The 17,921-nt window shown below is 36.8% G+C and overlaps 1 protein-coding gene across 3 annotated transcripts in view; it reads left to right on the top strand.

The window, feature by feature from the left end:
* Positions 1–17,921, top strand: part of MDGA2 (MAM domain containing glycosylphosphatidylinositol anchor 2) — a 697,006-nt gene that overhangs the window by 464,531 nt on the left and 214,554 nt on the right. For all 3 annotated transcript variants that reach the window (XM_010976971.3, XM_031453665.2, XM_064485929.1), the window contains one exon: positions 10,665–10,934. In XM_010976971.3, coding sequence (XP_010975273.2) covers positions 10,665–10,934 — 270 coding nt within the window. The remainder of the gene's footprint in view (positions 1–10,664; positions 10,935–17,921) is intronic.

Here is a 17,921-nt window from a genome sequence, read left to right as displayed (position 1 = left end):
GTATTGACACCTACTACAAGGTCTGTAGTTTAAAATTGTCATTTTCTCCAGTGTAAATACAATTTTATGGCTTTGTAATTTAGTCCAATAAATTGGTTCCTAACCACACATAAAAACTTGGAATCAAATCCCTCTGCTTTGGCACATTTATTTTTAACAAATTATGCTCTGATTATACCTCTCTTTTCCTTTCTTTCTCATTTAATCAGCCATGGAGGGGTATCAATATAAGCATAAAAGTAAATAATAGTTAATATTATCTGTATGTGAAAGGAGTACATCTCCTAAAAACATATTTAGCACTTTATGAGATAAAATCTACACAGTTCCCAGGTTTCCCCTGGCAGGCCTTAATTTATTGAGGCACACCTCACCTCTTAGAATGAGACTCCTCATTCCAACATTTTCAAATGCCTACATGTCAGTTGGAGGCTAGGACAGGAATCCCAGCTAGGAGGTGGTAACAGATATGTGGTAAGGGCCCAGGTGTTCATAACACAATTGTCTGGGTTGTGACCCAATTCAGGCAATCAAGATATGATATTCTTATTCTGTTTAATAAAACTACTCCTAGAATCCAAAATAAATAACCACTTAATGCTTTAGTGTGTTAAGTATGAATGTATGTATGTTTTATATGCTTTGATTTCTTTAATTTGACTTTTGGTCCAGTATTTTTATATATATAGCAAAATATGACCACTTTTGTCCTTTGCAAAGTAGTATTTTATAGCAGACTTTAGAAGCACCAGCAGAAAGTCCCCTTCCCCTAATCTCTCTCTAACTTTCTCTCTTCATCCCATGATTAATGCCTAAATATATGAATTTATTACTTTTTTCTTGTTTTTTTTTTAATTGTACCTGCCTAGTCTGATATTTTGGGAGATGGCAGTTGAAATAGATGAAGACTTGGTTAATAGTTTATCTTTGTGATCATGCTTACGATTCCATGCGATAATACACTTGTTTTTCTTACTCTTTTCTTAATGGCATATTGTCAGTTGCCACAGTTGTTCTCCACTTTCCTGTCTCAGGAAGCCTTTCCTTGTTTAACTTTCTCCTCCTGACCTTAGTCAGTCTGAGAAGTTAATAACTGAGCCCATTACAATTTGCATAAGTTAAGAGTGAAAACACTCTGAGCGATGACCTAAGAGTCTCTTCCACAGCCACTTCAGAACTTAGGTATTTTGATTATGCCTTGAGGGGTTCGCAAGTCTTTTTGCCTTCTATTCTAAATGGTAGCGATTTCTGGAAACTTGACTAGCAAACCATGTTTATTTTTGCCTTTCCCAGCTTTTTATTATAATAGGTGGTATTAATGCTATCCTTTCTTTCTGTTAGAGAGGCAGCATTAATTCTTCATCTGGCTTAAATATCATCAGGGTTTAATTACAGCTTGGAAATTATCAACTTCATTTCACTCTGGAGTTTATCTACAATGCTTTATATCCATCTCAAGTCAGCCTGCCTAGATTATACTCTCAGCTCCACCATTCACTAGGTATGTGGCCTTGGGAAAGTTGTTTAAACTGTTCCTCAGATTGGTAATAAGTAAAATAGGTAATACCAGTAGCTATCTCATGCAACTACATGAGAAATGCATGTAAAGCTTTTTGAAGAGTACCTGGAACATATTAAGAGCTATAATCATCTCCATCTACTTGCAAACACCTCAAGGCCAGGATTTTTGACTGTTTTGTTCTATTGTCTCCAATGCCTAGAAAGAGTCTGACACACAGTTGGCACTTAATAGCTATAAGTTGAATTAAAGATGTTTTTCTTTAAACAAAACATAGGTACATTCCTCTGTTCGCAATCAGTTTATGTTGTTGCTATCAATGGCCTGGCTAATTAAGCTCCTGATGTGATTTTTAATCTTTACTATATCTTGAAACCAATTTAGATATTTGAGTAACCTGAGTTTAGATATGATGTAAGATTAGGAGAGGATATGCCAAGGTGTTTTCCTAATCAATGTAGAAATTTGGTCTGAGCAATCCTTTAGAAACTATCTAATGGAATTCCCTTTACAGGAGAAAACAGACGCCCAGCAGAGTTAAATCTATTCAACGTTATTCTTTAAGATTAGCTATGAACCAATCTTAGCCAAATTACTATGAAATTAAGTTACAGAATCATAAAATAATTCAAAATATAACACTATGATACAGTGTCACCTGGATGGGTAATAAGAAAAAAAAAATGAATCTTATCAGACCAGTAAGAGAGTAACCAATTAGAGAGTAACGTTTTTGCACAATCCCTCTATGTCATAATATTGGTTGCAGAAGTGCCAGCTGCCTCCATTCCGCAGCTGTGGTGGCCAGAGTGGAATGATTGTTTCTTTTGCTACTCTGGTGAGGCCTCAGGAAGTATAGCTGTGAGATCAACGCCAGATGGTCTTAGAGGCGATGTTGTTATCTGTTCTGCTGCTGCTGTGTCACTCTTACAAAAGAGTCTTAAATCTTAACTGTTTTTTTTTAGGTTATGCTGAATTACCCACATACTGGTGCTCTTATGACAAAGGCCATATGCCTTTAGTTTTCATTTCAGGGACATAATTTGGCTTACTCACATGGTCTATTAATAGTAATGTATGTGTTGTAACTGAGCAAAGAATTAAGTACAAAGAAGTGTAGATAATCTGCCATAACTATTTTATGTGAATGGTGCACTAAATTTTGATGGAGAAATTCTGTGCTATCACCTTGTTAGTGATTAAAAAACATGGCTAATTTTAGATGGGTTGAACAGTGAAAGAGCTGGCCTTTCATTGGTCAAGGTCTTCTTCATAAGCAGTATTTTTCAGTGAAAGGTGCATGAAATCATGGGTTCATGTCACATTCTTTCACATTGGTCTTTTTTTTGTCTGTGTGAAGTTTATGACAAAATAGGGGCTTAGGTGGATTTTCTGTTCTCTGACCTTTAAATTCATCATTCTTTTATTCAAAAACACTTTACTGAACATATAATTCTTTGCCAAATCCTTTTCTGAGTGCTGTTTGTACAAATTTGAAAAACATCATCCTTTTCACTCTGATAGCCTATCCCTAAAAATTGCACAGTGAAAGGGGAAGGTAAATGTTCTAATGGTGGCTGGGGTGTGTGGGAGGAGGTATTATAAGCAGCTATGCTTATATAAAGGAGGAAGGAATTTAATTGGGCAAAGACTAGAAATTTGATTGAGAATTGATGTTGACATCTGAGCATGGTAATGTGGTTTACCAAGTAGAAAAGCACTGTAAGAGGATTCTAGACAGCAGGAATAGCTAGTTCATGCCATGTTCATTTCGTGAGGAGGACATATTTGCAAGCTGGCACTATTCCTAAAAACCTGGTATCTTCTATAAAGAACAGGAAATTTGCCCAGGCAACAAATTCCTTAGTTTGAAGTTTGATTCCTTAGTTTTAGCTTGGGTTTTCTCTTCATGAGTGAAGAAACCCCTCTGGGATTTGCTGCAGCTGCAGCTGAATGCGCGATTTCTTATAAACTTGAATGAGACCACATTTTGCCAAGATTTCACCTGTTGGGAAGAACAGTAAGGGATTGTTGACCATGGAAGGGGGATACGTGGTGCTAAAGTTCTTCTTCATCATGTTTTCCCAATATTTACAAAGACACTTCAGGCCATTAACTATTAGTACCCCAACTATTGGCATAACTTATTGACTGAAATAAGCTTTTAACCTTATTGTCCATTGCTCATGTTGGAACACAAGTTCCAGTTCTAGTATTTCCGTTGATCTTGTTTAATGACTAGATTCAGAGGTAAATGACACTTGTTATGATTTGTAAGGTCTCATTTCTTTGAAGAATATCTTATGACATATTTCTTTACTCATTGTGCTGTGGTGCCATAAATATCCGGGTCGGGGATCATAAATGTGCATGACTTCTGAGAACAGGCAGGTGATGTAAATGAGTGAAATCCCCTAAGACAGTGGGAGTCCTGGGGAGAGGGCTAGTTCTCGTCCTGTTAGGCTGTCAGACTCTGAGTGCAGGAATTCTGTGGGTGTTTTGTTCACCATTATATTCCAAGTGCCTACCACAGAGCTTGATACACAGTAGGTGCTCAATAAATACTTATTAAATGAATGTGTTGAAATGTACTAGGGAGAACAAACAACACCTAAAAACATTCACTCGTAATAATGATAACAAGAAAAACAAACAGTAAACAATATTGTGCTAACCAAAGAAAGCCCATCTAGAGAACCTCTTTTTGGAACTGATGGTGTTAAACAGCAGGTCTCTTCTAGGAGACTTATGTAATTTTCTATGAAAGAACGTATTTCCTCTGCCTTCTCAATCATTTCCAGAACTATCTGTTCTTTAAATATTAAAAAAATGAAGAACGCTCGTTGGCTTCAGTGTCTGTAGCAAACGTTCTCTCTTGCATTGCAAACTGTTCATGAGTGCTCTTTCAGGTGTTGCCATATCCTGGAGCATTGCTTTAAACAGCCTTTCCCAATATTATATCCCTCCTGGGCTTCATGAGAATCAGTCCGTTTGTCAATAATAATATCTGAATAAAAACTTAACTACATGGGTGGATTATTTTGAGTTTTCTAATCAACTTCTAATATATTCTCTCATTTTTATTTTGTGAAATGTTCATTGTTACCTGTGTTTCAATGAAATGTGTGTTGAAAGTGAATTTCAATGAAATGCATGAAAATACAGTGATTCTTGTATCTCAGTGAAATGACTACTTTTTGCAAAACAAACCTTTTTTTTCTCTTCCCTGAATCCATAAACATAGCATGTCTCTCCACACAGAAGCTGGACTTGGTTTGTCTATCATGTGTACATTTTTTGGTTTAAAAAAAATGTAGGGCCACGGAACAGAAGCAGAAAGTTGATCCTATATATTTTTACTTCCTCTTCCTTTTATTCATGCTATGCCCCTATTCATTTTATTTTGTGCTTACATCCTGATGGATAAAAATGCCCCTACTCACCATCCACTTTTTCCTTTATCTTTCAACATTATCTTCATATACCCAACTATCAATCATTGAATTTACATGGAACGGGTGCCCAGCAGACACCATGAGTGCCCTGCTTTCTCCTCTTTGCCTGTTCTGGAGGTTATTGTAGTTTCTCTTGAGAGATTCGACGTTCAGAATCTACTCTGGAACTTACTGTGTTCAGCCAATGCATAAGTTTGGGAAGTTAAGACCTATAGAATAATCCTCGACTAATGAAAACAGGAGTTGGTAGATAAACACCGCAGCCAGCCTCCTCACTTTTCAGAGGGAGAGTTCTGAGGTGTGTTCTCGGTGGTTTCTCAGAGGGTTCCCAGCATCAGGGAGCCAGGCTTCCCGCAGTGACAAGCACTCATTGGTGCTCCTTTACTGGTTTTCTCCCTTTCTTGTCTCTTCTCTGCTCCTTCAGTACACTTCCTGAAATCGCCACCCAAATGAGCTACTGCTATCAGGATCTGCTTTGGGGAGGATTCAAATTAAGACAAATATCATCCTAGTTGAGGATTTTTTGTTGGAGATCATTCTGGTTTGTTTGTTTGTTTCCTATTCTTTGTGATTTTCCTATAACTCAATACTCAAGTTATTTCCAATCAAAGAATCATGTCTTAGATTATCTCCAACTCAAAGCAACTGGCAGTTTTATACTGTAGTTAACTGCTTCGTATCAATTTAATCAAAGAGCCTGGAGTGGAAAACTAAGCTCCTTGTTAAATACTGAAAGGCCCGAATCTTTGGAGGGCCAAAGTCTCTAGGAATATAAAGATGATTAGCACTGCATTGTTTTCAATTTTTTAAAACTGTATTTATCTTCAACAAACTATTATGTCAGGTAGCAGCCAAAATAAAACACCAAAGAAGTCACTGACCTTGGCTAAAATAGTATTTTCTTCCTACAGAATGTATTATTAATTAACCTCAAACTGAATCTTTGTATCACACATCCAGAGGACTTTATGCAGAACTGACTCACTAAACTTAGTGGGCCTGAATCCCAGTCTACAAACTCAGGTTTGAAAGAAATATACCTTTATTATTTTATAAGTCAGCTTCATTTTTATCTCAACCACCTATTCTGCCATAATGTCAGAAACTGTGTCTCAGTCAATGTGGAGTTCCTGTTTCCACAGCAGATTGTGTTTCAATTCTAGAGGGTGCTGTGTTGTACCAAAGTGTGGGGCATGAGAGCTGAATCTTTTGACAGGCATGTATTGCCTGAGTCCTCCCTCATTCCATCATCTTGCCACATCCTGTTCTGGCCCATCTCTAGGCTTCTTCTGCTCCACTGTGCAGGGTAGGGGATTGTTCCCCTGAGGCATGGAGCCTTTCCTATGACCCTCACTATGTCCCATCTGTCTAGCCAGTCACACTCAGTGACCTCAAACCAGGAAGGGACACACAGATGCCCCTCTGCTCTTGAATATCCGGACGTTTGGGATTTGTTGTAGGAGTCAAGAGGCCACCTCTCTCTCTGTCTCAGACCCACTGATGCCTCTGTTGCTCAGCCCTAGAAAGCATTTCTTTTTGTTTGCCAGGAGGGGAGGAGCTGAAGAATTCTCTTCCTTGGAAATATTTCCTAACATATACTTTCCATGTTGCAGTTATTGAAGGGTTTAGGATTTTGGAAAATAAAAACCACCGGCTGGCCTCTCCTCTTTTTCTTTTTCCTCCCCTTCTTTTCCCTTTCTTTCTCTCTATTTCTTTATCTATATTCTACTTGATCACATCTTTCCCAGGACCTATAGATCTATATGTCTCTCTGTCTGTCTATGTATCTATCTATCCATCCGTTTCCACTACAGAACACATAAAGCATGCTAGGATGTTGTCATACTGATCTTAAAGGGGAGAGTCAAGTCTCATGACAGTTGCTCTGGTGACCTATGCTTTCTATCATTCAGTGCTGGCAAGATTCTTATTTTGCTAGTCTGATGGACATGAATTTAAAAGCAGTGTGTATACAGAGAATGTTTATAGCTGGTGGTGTGTGTCTATGTGTGTGTCATGTGAAAAGCAGACTTAGTTGGAATATTTTTTATGTAATTTGAGCCATGTTTTGCCAATTACTGTAAAACATGTTTAAAATAATTGTATGTTTAGTTAAATATAAGTGCTTCACTTAGCTTGAAAGATTTCCTTTGTTTACTTTATGTATTTCATCTTTTTCTACTTTTTTCTTTGCTTTAATGAACATCCCAAGTAAAAAGTAAGACACTCTGCATTCAGCGTTTCTCTTGTCCTCTTTCAACTCCTGTGTTTCATTTCTTCATTAGTTAAAAATGAATTTCAAATAGTAATCTGGCTCCCACATGGTGCTGTGAAGAATGAATAGATGTCTAGATCCTGCAGTATGCTTTAGAACAATGCCCTTGTCTCACCGTTGTAAGGAAACTGACAATCTCTATGGCTTTACATGTTTATTCTTACATAGTGATGGAGTAATTCGGCCAAAACATACAGTAGACATTTAGTTAATACTCAGCCACTTACATGATTCACTTTTGCCTATGAGCTTTTTTAAAAGCCCTAAGAAAATGTTGAATCTTGAAAAACAATAGTTTCAACTTACAAATTAAAAATGTAAAACAAAATTAATAAATGATTTATTATGTGGCTTCAAAATGTATGGACATATTTAAATATATTCCATGTGATATGTCATAGGACCTCCAAAAGGCAAAATAGTTTTAAAAGATCTCTGTCATATACATCAGAGTGAAATAGAAAAATCGCATTTTAAAAAAAAAACTCCATTTTTTTTATACTAGTCATTCATTTATTCACTTGGCCACTTATTGATTTGCCTTACTAATATTTATTAAAGACTCATTATGTACCAAGGACAGGACCAGGCTATGAGGGTGGTGACAAAAGAAAATATTTTTTCAGTGCATATTTTGTACTAGGCACTGTCATAAGCAATTTATACATGTTAAATCATCTCACTGATGTAAGATAGTTGACAATTATTTTCCTCCATTTCAACATGGTAAAACTGAAGCACTCAAGAGTGAAAGAACTTGCCCAAGCTCACAAAACTATTAAATAATAGCAGAGTCAAGATGTCAACCCAGGTGTTGTTCTCCAGAGTTTGTGCTCTTACCTCTCAACCAACCATCAGGCCATACTTCAGAGAATGCAGTCATGACACTTCTGGCTGAGAGCTATAGTGGTCACCCGTCTAATATTATGAGATGTGGTGTGAAAAGGAAAATAAGGGGGGGGGGTGCTATGGGAGCCTGTAAGAAGGGAGTACTCAGCTCAGGATGACATCTCTTCTGAAAAATATTTTTATCAAGAGACAAAAATATTTTTTATATTTTTCCTACTTTAATTTTTTTTTCTCTATGGCAGGATTTACACTTAAGCTTGATGAATCCTAATTTTCCTATAGTTCTTAAGCAAAGCCTTTCAAAAAAAGCTGGTATTTATAGAATCAAAACTAAGACACTAGAACAAAATGATAAAAAATTCACTTTTATCTTTTTAGGATTTACAGCTAGAAAATTTTGATACTTATATACATGTGGACATTTTTAAAGTCTTGAAATCATTAGCCATTTTTGTGGTCTGTGTGGGATATTTTTAGTATCAAGGATTATCAGAGAAAATAATGCCATCGTTAATAAAACGAAGTTGGACACTGCTCAGTTTTCAATTCTGACTTGGAAAAGAGAATTTTTAATAAAACTATCACTATATTTCTACAATGTGCTGTACGTAAAACAGTGGTCATCTTGTTTGTTATATGTGTATTATTTTATGAGCTTTAAAATTGTCTTGAGCTTTTTTCTTTAAATATTGTGTATCTAATAGAAAGACAACTCATCCTTATACAAGTCAATTTCAGGAGCAGCTATTTCTTGACTTAATGTCACCATTGTGTGTTTCCATAGTCTAATAAATATATGCTATCAGTGGCCCTTAGGCCTTGAGACATTTTCACTAAAATGTGAGGTAAACCAAATGAGTTATTAATATAACTGTTGGACTCTCTAGAATTATATTTTTAACTAAATACCTTTGTAAGATTATACTGTTAACCTCAAATTGAACTATATGGATTTCCTTTATTTTCATAATACGATATCAATAATTAAGTATAATATCTATTTTCAAAATATTTAATTAGTAATATCTTTTTCTCAGTTCAACATTAAATAACTCTTTGAGATGCTTTTTTTCCTACCAAATTGCAGTGTCTTTTGTCTCTTATTTTCAGTAGGTGCATTTCCCAACAGGTTTTTGATCATAAAGCTTTATAATTTAAAGTCAACACCTCAGGAAGGCTATTAAGATACTTTGGAAGCTTCTCCAGTACTTAAAATGATGTTAGAAAGTACCAACATGTAACAGTGATGTTTAAAAAGGTCACCAGGCATTTCATGCCTATCCCACCAAACCATGATAATATATAGAATTGTTTTCTTGCTCTCCTCTGACTTTTTAAAAAATATTTTTATTAGACAACATTGATTTGTAACATTATTTAAGTTTCATATGTACATTATATTTTTACTTCTGAAAACCCTTCAGTGTGCTTACCACCAGCAGTTCAACTTCCATCAGTCACTGTACAGTTGATCCCTTTTATCCATTTCACCCTCCCTCTGCCCCTTTCCCTGGTAACCACTACTCTGTTTTCTACATGTTTATTTTTGTTTGGTTTATTTCGTACATTTGTGGTTTTTTGTGTTCTTTTTTTATATTCCTTATATGAATGAAATTATATGGTATTTGTCTTTCTCCTTCTGACTTACTTCGCTTAGCCTAATACCCTCAGTGTCCATCCATGTTGTCCCAAATGTCAAGGTTTCATTTTTTTGTGGCTGAGTAGTATTGCATTTTGTGTGTATGTGTTTCTACATATACACGCACATATATACATATATAAATGGCAGACAATATTGAACCACGCACATTTACCTTTTATTCTGAGAAAAGCATTCTTCATCTCTAAACTGTAATTAATATCTTAAAAACTACACAATACAGTTGAACACTTTAAGTGGCCCTAATGTGGGTTGATTTCATGCAATACAGTTTTTACTTTGACATCAGATATTTCTGAATCTGTGAACTTAAACATTACCACAATGCATGCCCCTGTTTTTTATTTACGGATACATTACATAGGCTGGCACTGCAGTGTAAGCAGAGGAAATTGCTATATGTGAACATAGTTTTTGTGCAGTTTCTGTTTTGAATGTTTGATGAAAAATCTGTAAAACAGCATTTTTTATTGAATGGATATTTATCTACATATTTTTTAGCCCTCCAAAATTGCAAACATTTTCACCTGGGAGATTATTATATAGCTGTAATATTTAAAGCTGGAAGGACAAAAACAAATGGTGATAGCATTAAAAGACAAAGAGATTTTTGTTTTAAAACTTTGATCCCTCTTGTCATTCTAATTTTGAAACAATAATCCAGGAATATGTAAATTTTAATTCCCCTCTCTACGTGTAAGATTCTAAACACAGTTCTATGGGTTTATACCACATTATTAAAATAAATAACCATTATATGTGGCTTAAATTTGATTAATACAATGAGATTTTGGCGAAAGAGGACAATATTTCACTTTAACTATGTGAATAAATATAAGGCATACTGTTGAATTCTGGTTGTAGTGGATCTAAACAGGTGCATGTTCTTTTGTTTATGTCTTCTAGCATCTCCGTCAATTAAACTCTTGGTGGATGACCCTATAGTTGTAAACCCTGGAGAGGCCGTAACGTTAGTATGTGTTACGACAGGAGGAGAGCCCGTACCCTCTCTCACCTGGGTCAGGTCCTTTGGGACTCTGCCTGAAAAGACTGTTCTGAATGGAGGAACTTTGACCATACCTGCCATCACCTCGGAAGATGCTGGTACTTACAGCTGTATTGCCAATAATAATGTGGGAAACCCTGCAAAAAAGTCCACCAACATCATTGTGAGAGGTAAGTTTGCCTAGAGAATGTTACAGCATAAATTCCTGAGAGTTAGCCAGGCTATGATAAGGCAAATCATGTTTCCTCAAATTTTGTATGTATACAACATATATAGAAAATGGTTTATAAGTGATGAATGATGTCTAATTATGACTAGAACCCAAGATTCCTACTTCATAACAATGCTTTTTATTTGCATTGAATATTTTTCATAATATATTCTTAGTGATACCATGGAATAGTTTTATAGTATGTTCTTAGTTAAAAAAAAGATTAAAATCCAAATGTGGCATAGAGGAGGTTGTGTATTAGTTTAGAGATTCAACAAATGTATCAGTTTAATGTTTAATAAACATTTATTGAATCCCTATCACAAGCAGAACTGTAAATTGTAGGATTGCATAGAGATCTATAAAACATTACCTTGTACTCAAGTAAACTACTGTCAATGAAAATAAAATATACATGTGTAGCCATATGACACAGTGTTTGGCAAGCATAAGCAAAAGCTATAGACATAAAAATTATAGTAGTTTCTGGCTGAGGTTACTGGAGACTATCTAATGACGTTTGCATCAGGACTTATAGGCTGGGTAGAGTTTTAACAGATTGAAATTAGGAAAAGTCAGAGACAGTAAAAGGTAAAGTTTCTATGAGGAAATGACGTAAAATGTGGATCACTAAGTCAATGGCAGTGATGTTCCAGCTGGTTTGCTGGTGTGCATGTAGAGGACATGCTGTCCCTCTGTTTTGGAGAATGTAAAGTCACCGTGCAAGGAGAGCATATGTCTTTAGGTCTCACTTCACCTGGCATGGTCCTGGACTGGGGATGGAGGATGGACACCGATGCCTCTAAGGTTAAAATAGACATACATATGCCCAAGAGGACTCCTCCAGCAGACCCAGCAGACAAATAACAATTTCTCTTGAAGGAGGATTCTGATGAAAGCAAAACATAATTGAATATATTGAGATAAACACTTGTGATTTTGTGGACATTGATTGTGGTGGTTTTAGTGACTACACTTCTGATAGTTTGGATGGTGATCTCTTACCATCCAAACTATCAGAAATATGCTACTTGGCCCAAAATACACTCTCTTCAGAATATTACAAGATGTTATAGTGGAAATAAAAACACTGTGGATATGCACTATTTGCTACAAAATTGTAAGCCATACAGTATTTAGTAAATGCAAGAAATACAATTTTTTATATATCACTATAAAATAAAACATCATGCCAGTTGAGCTACCAATGTTTTCTCATGAGATCGAATGTTACCAGGAGAAGTCTTTCAGACTTGTTTATACTTAGATTTTCTTTGAAACCATGTATCACTCATTAGCATACAATGAAAATGAAAGAAAAATTAGTTGATTAAATAATTCCTGAAACTTCACCCTCAGAACCAGTCCATCTTCTAAATCAGTTTTCATCCCAGTCCTTGATGACTTTGGTTTTCTAAATCTAGTTTGTTCAGAGGATCATCTGCAGCTATGTTGAATGCCTGCACAACTGACAAATGGTCCAGCACAACATGCTGGTGGTGTTCAGGCACCATCCACGAAGGACCGACTCAGTCCACACCAAATGTGCTCAGAGTGATGTTCTCCTCCCCGTCTCAGCGGTTTCATCTTCCTTCTTAAAAAAGACAGCTTCCAACTTTGACATGAATGACCTAAAATAAAGCCTTAAAAATCTGTTTCGCCAATTTACAATTTATTTTTGTGCCTTTAATTTATCTGAAGTGTATATTTGCATAGCCATGTTGTATTCCCAGTGGAACCTCTCAGCAGAGGCATTCGCGTAATTCATAAAATCGAGTCTGTATGTAATCTCACTGAGTATAGAAATAGCCTTGGTTAACAGGTCCTAGATTAAACTGTGGGGAGAAAAACTGCTATAGTAGTATGAGGCATTTGATTTCTGCCACAAAGTCCAAGAAATTCAGTTCAAGAAAAATGGCTTTCTTTTTATTATATCAAAGAAATTATTTTCAAGTCTTCTGAATTTCTAGACCTCTGTAGTGTCTTGGATTAACTGTGTCATGGATACAGCAAAAATGGAACTCTAGGTTCATTTTCCCCCCATTTCCTTTCTGTAATTAAATCAAGATCCACAGACCAGGTTTTTTGAGCAAGCACAAAGATACTCTGTGCATAGAAGTCCCATTAGCATTTGAGAATATCCATGGAAAAAAATAAGATTGTAAGGTTCAGACACGAATAAAACTGGAAACATTTATGAAGACATCATTTGATTTTTTAAAATAGAGAGCATGTTAACTAATGTAGATAACCCTCCATGCAGATAACAAGCTCAAAACTGAAGAGGAATCTCATATTTTAATATTTTGTTAGACATTCATAAATATAGCAGCAATACCTTTTTTTATGATCCTTTAAAAAAATTGCAGTGATTGAGCCACATTTCTTCCAGGTCAGGAGAGAAGCAGTTGCTTAATACATTTGATAAGAAAATTATGTTGATTTCCTAGGTACATGTTGGGTAGCCTGATTTTCAAAATTGCTAGCTGACATTCTTAAGTGTGATACTCAGTAAGTCTTCTTGGTCCTATTTTAACTATACTCTGAATTTCACCATACCTTGCCAAGTTCACTGTTACCAACTTTGTGTAAACAATCAGTGTATATACCCTGCTTGATTAAAATAGCTTTCTTATTAACCTTCTTTCCACTCCAGCCCCTCTTTTAGAAAGGGGTGTTTATCGACCGTATTAGATAAAGTATACAAGGCTAAGTGAAGGAACAGACCCATACATGTAATTACTCAAGACAAAGATACTTCCAAACTTCTTATAAATAGTGTGTCATTCCCACCTCAAGTTCTCTGTTGTTGTGAGTCACTGTATTTAGAAATGCCCACATTTCTCTTCTGCTGTGAATTGAATGAGCTGCTGTGTTGAACAAGCATGGTTCATAACATGATCAAGACATTACTGTATTTTAGTGTCCTGTGGTCTTTCAAAATTTTATTCAGTGGCTTTATCTTTCCCTGCTTCAGAAGAAAAGTCAGCCATGATCCTTCTGCTCATTGTTAAAAGTAGAGATCCCTACAGTGCATTCAAATCACAATCATGCATTAGGTCAGTGTTTTGGATGTATGATCCAAAATAGTGAAAAAACTACAAACCTGATTTAATGCAAAATTTTCTCCCCGGCCCAGCTTGGGTCCACTTTGGGCTGGAGGCCTGCAATGGGAGAGGGGATGGGAGCTGATAAGGTTGGCTTCTTCTTGTTTGTCTTTTCACCACCCCCTTTTTTCCTACCCAGCCCTTGACTTGATAGCCGGGTTCTGATCTCCCTGACTTGGGACAGGGTAGGAAGGTCGTCTCTGTATAAAACATTTTTTTCTCTGTAGCATATCAATGGGCTCTTGAGAGATTCCTCTACCTAGAAGAGATGCACATCTGGGTGCACCAGGGAAAGATCTCTCATCACAGATTCTCCCTGGTCTGTCGATGTGCCACAGTCCCCGAGCATCTTGTGCCGTACTCCTGCACCCTTACCTTTCTGCTGAGGGCTCCCCTCTCTCCTCCAGGCAGCCAGCTCGACAGAGCCCAAGACAAGAAGCCCACACTACCTCTCCTTCCCTGTGCGACTCACAGCTGTAAGCAGAAATGCTGACCAATAAATTCTTGGAGAGCACACAGACTCCAGTGTAGCCACCTCTATCCTGTTGTCACACGGGTTTTGCTTTCCTCAGATATGTCAGACATCATTTCAGGGAGAATATTTCAGAGCTTTGGCAGGTCCCATGAAAAGCCCCTCAGTAGGATTGAGATGAAATAGACAGGTTCTGCCCCCTTTGGCCTGGAAGTAGCTTCATCTCACAATTTCATCTGAAGATATCCTTCCAATCAAATTTGATCTCTGACCCTTTTTCTGTGCTTAATTATCTATAAAGCCCAAGAATCTTGCAGTGGAGTTTCTTTCACTTCCTCTGAAAATTCCACACAAGGAGATCTGTTTCACACTCATTGTGGAATCCTGTGGATTTTGTTTTCATCAAAAGTGAATCAGGGAAAGTCTGTTCTATTATCTAGTTTCACGAGAGTATAGAAGGTATAAGACATTTCAAAATTGGTAGCTGACATTCTTAAGTGTGAACATCAGTTAAGTCTTCTTGGTCCTATCTTTAAACTATGCTCTGAATCTCACCATACCTTGCCAGTTTCACTGTTACCACCCTTGTGTAAACAAACAGTGTATATATCCTGCTTGATTAAAATAGCCTTCTTATTAACCTTCTTTCCACTCCAGCCCCTCTTTTAGAAAGGGGTGTTTATCGACTGTATTAGATAAGGTAGACAAGGCTGAGTGAAGGAACAGACCCATACGTGTAATTACTCAAGACAAAGATACTTAAGCTTTGTTCCATGAAGGAGTTTAGGGTGTTTCCTAGTTGATCGTGCTGGTGGTGGTATTTGTGTCTGTGACGTGTTGGGGAGGGCCGGCAGTGTGGTGTAGGGGTAGAGCGTCTATTCCGTGCCGTCACACAGGCACCCAGGGTGATGATACTTCTGCCGTCTTCAGTTTGTGGCTACTAAGGTTGCTCCGAGTGTTACCTCCATCCCTGTCAGCTGGAAGTGGGAAGGAGCTTAAGTGAACACACACAGCCGACTTTTATGGGCCAGATGTGTGTTAGTTTCTATCACATTCTGTTGGCTGGACCTTAGGCTCAAGTCACACCCAATAATGTGAAGGCTGAGAAATGTAACCATACTATGTGCCAGGAATAAGAGGGCATGGATTTGGGTCCACATCTAGACATCTCTGTTACATTCATGCAAGAGCTAGACTGTCTGAATCATCTCCTTTCCTGATCCAGTTCTTCCCATGGCTTCCCACCTCCCCTACGATGGAATTCAAATCCCCAGCTGTCATTCCATGTCTCCTCTTTACCCACTCTACTTATGGCATGTCATTCTTCTTGTACTGTTTCACAACTCAGGGCTTAAACATCTGCTGTTCTTTCAGCCTGGAATGTTAATTTTCAAATACCATTTCTGGGAAGGATCTTTTCTGATTACCCTTTCTTAGGTAATCAACCCCTAATCCCTTGAATGATCTATTGTTTTCCTTGTCACATAACTACCTGGAGTTATTTTATACTTTTTTAAAATTTACCATCTGTCTTTTTCATGACACTGTATATAAGGACAAATAATTTAATCTGTTTGTTGTGTTACTCAGTGTCATGCCTCTGGAGTCTAGAAAATTACTCAGCATATAGTAGAATCTCAATAAATATATGTAGAGTGGATGAATCTCTTTTATAAAAGTTTACTGGCTTACATTAGATATTTCTTCCACATATCTGTTGCCCTTTGATACCCTAAGTATATAATAAATGATATTAAGCAAAATTAGGAAATTCTATATATACATGTTTAATCATATTAAGCATTTGTGTGGTGTGACTAGCTCATTTCAAAGGCCATATTGTTCTAATTATTCATTAATGTATGACAAGCCACTTCAAAACAGTAGCTTAAAAAATAGCATTTATTTATTTAGTTTGCTTAAAATCTGGGGGATGAGAGACTCAGCTAAAAAACTGACTCTCATGTAATTGTACTCAGAAGATGGCTGGGGCTGGAATCATCTCCCAGGCTTTTTCAATCACATTTCTAGTTCCTGGACCAGAAAGTTCGAAAAGCTGAGCTCCTTAAGTCAGTGTCTCTCTGTCTCTGTCTGTCTCTCATTCTCTCATTCATTCTCAGTAGCCTCTTTACCTGGTTTCACCCCATGGCAGCTTCAAGGGAGCCAGACTTCTACAGGCTCTCAGAACCAGGATCCCAGGAGTGGCATGAGTTCTTCTAACCCAACCTTTAAAGTTGTGCAGTGTCATTACTGCATTCTGTTCATCAAGGCAGTGGCAAAGTTTGTCATGGTTCCAAGAGCGGAACAAATGTCTTCTTCACCTTTTGAAGAGGTGAGTGTCAGATAATCTGCAGACATGTTTTAAAGCCACTGCAATGTTCAGTGTGCTCCATAAGCCATCTTCATCACATTTTACTCCCAAGCTTCCTCAGTGATCATTTATGCCCGTATTTTTCCCACTTTCTCTTTAATTTCACTGGTCCTTGTCTCAAACCCGTGGCCTCTGCAAAGGTGATATCCTAAACAAGTTTTTATTCTAATTCTAGAATTTCTTTAGCCTTTTTTTGTTGGCTGTCTCAGATTCCTAATATGGAGAAAAAAATTGTCAATATTGAAATAGATTTAACCTTTATGGAAGAAGTCAATATGTATTCAATGAGTCTGAATTTACACTCTCCTAGCTGTGTAGGAATATAGTGTAACCTCCAAGAATATCATAACCCTCTGTTCTGAAAAGTGTTGATTTACCTAAATCTGGTATATCCACATGAAGAGATTGAGTTCTTTAAAAATCTAAACAGCATACTTGTTTGAAATTCATTTAATGGGGCTATATCAAATATTAACACTGCTAACATTTCAAATGATCTTTGGGCTTATTACAAAAAAATCTTATAATTATAAAGCTCAGTGAGAAGGAATTTTGAACCTTTGAGTATGCCAGTTCTGTTTAGGTAATGATGATGATGATGATGATGACGATGATGATAAATGTTGATTGAGGACTTACCATGTACTAGGCTACCAGGCACACCATATACAAGGACTTTTTAATCATTTCCAAATATTATGAGGTAAGAAATATTATTCCTATTTTAAAGAAAAGTAAAACTGAAGAGGGAGCATTTATTAATTTCTCACAAACAAGCCTTATTGAAGCAGCAAAGCTGGGATTCAAAACCCACATAGTATGTTTCCAGGGCCACTATCTTAACCAGGGTTACCATAATGCCTTTCAAAATTTAACCAAGTATTAAAAAATTTATAACCCCTTCCCCACCCCACCCCCAATTGAACTGACTAATGTCCTTTTCTATTTCCTCTGTCCTTGCCTTGACAAGAATTTACTAAGGATTCTCTCTGGGTT

The sequence above is a fragment of the Camelus dromedarius genome, chromosome 5, assembly GCF_036321535.1.
Source record: "Camelus dromedarius isolate mCamDro1 chromosome 5, mCamDro1.pat, whole genome shotgun sequence".
NCBI lineage: Eukaryota > Metazoa > Chordata > Mammalia > Artiodactyla > Camelidae > Camelus > Camelus dromedarius.
This window is presented reverse-complemented; position numbering and strand designations above follow the sequence as displayed.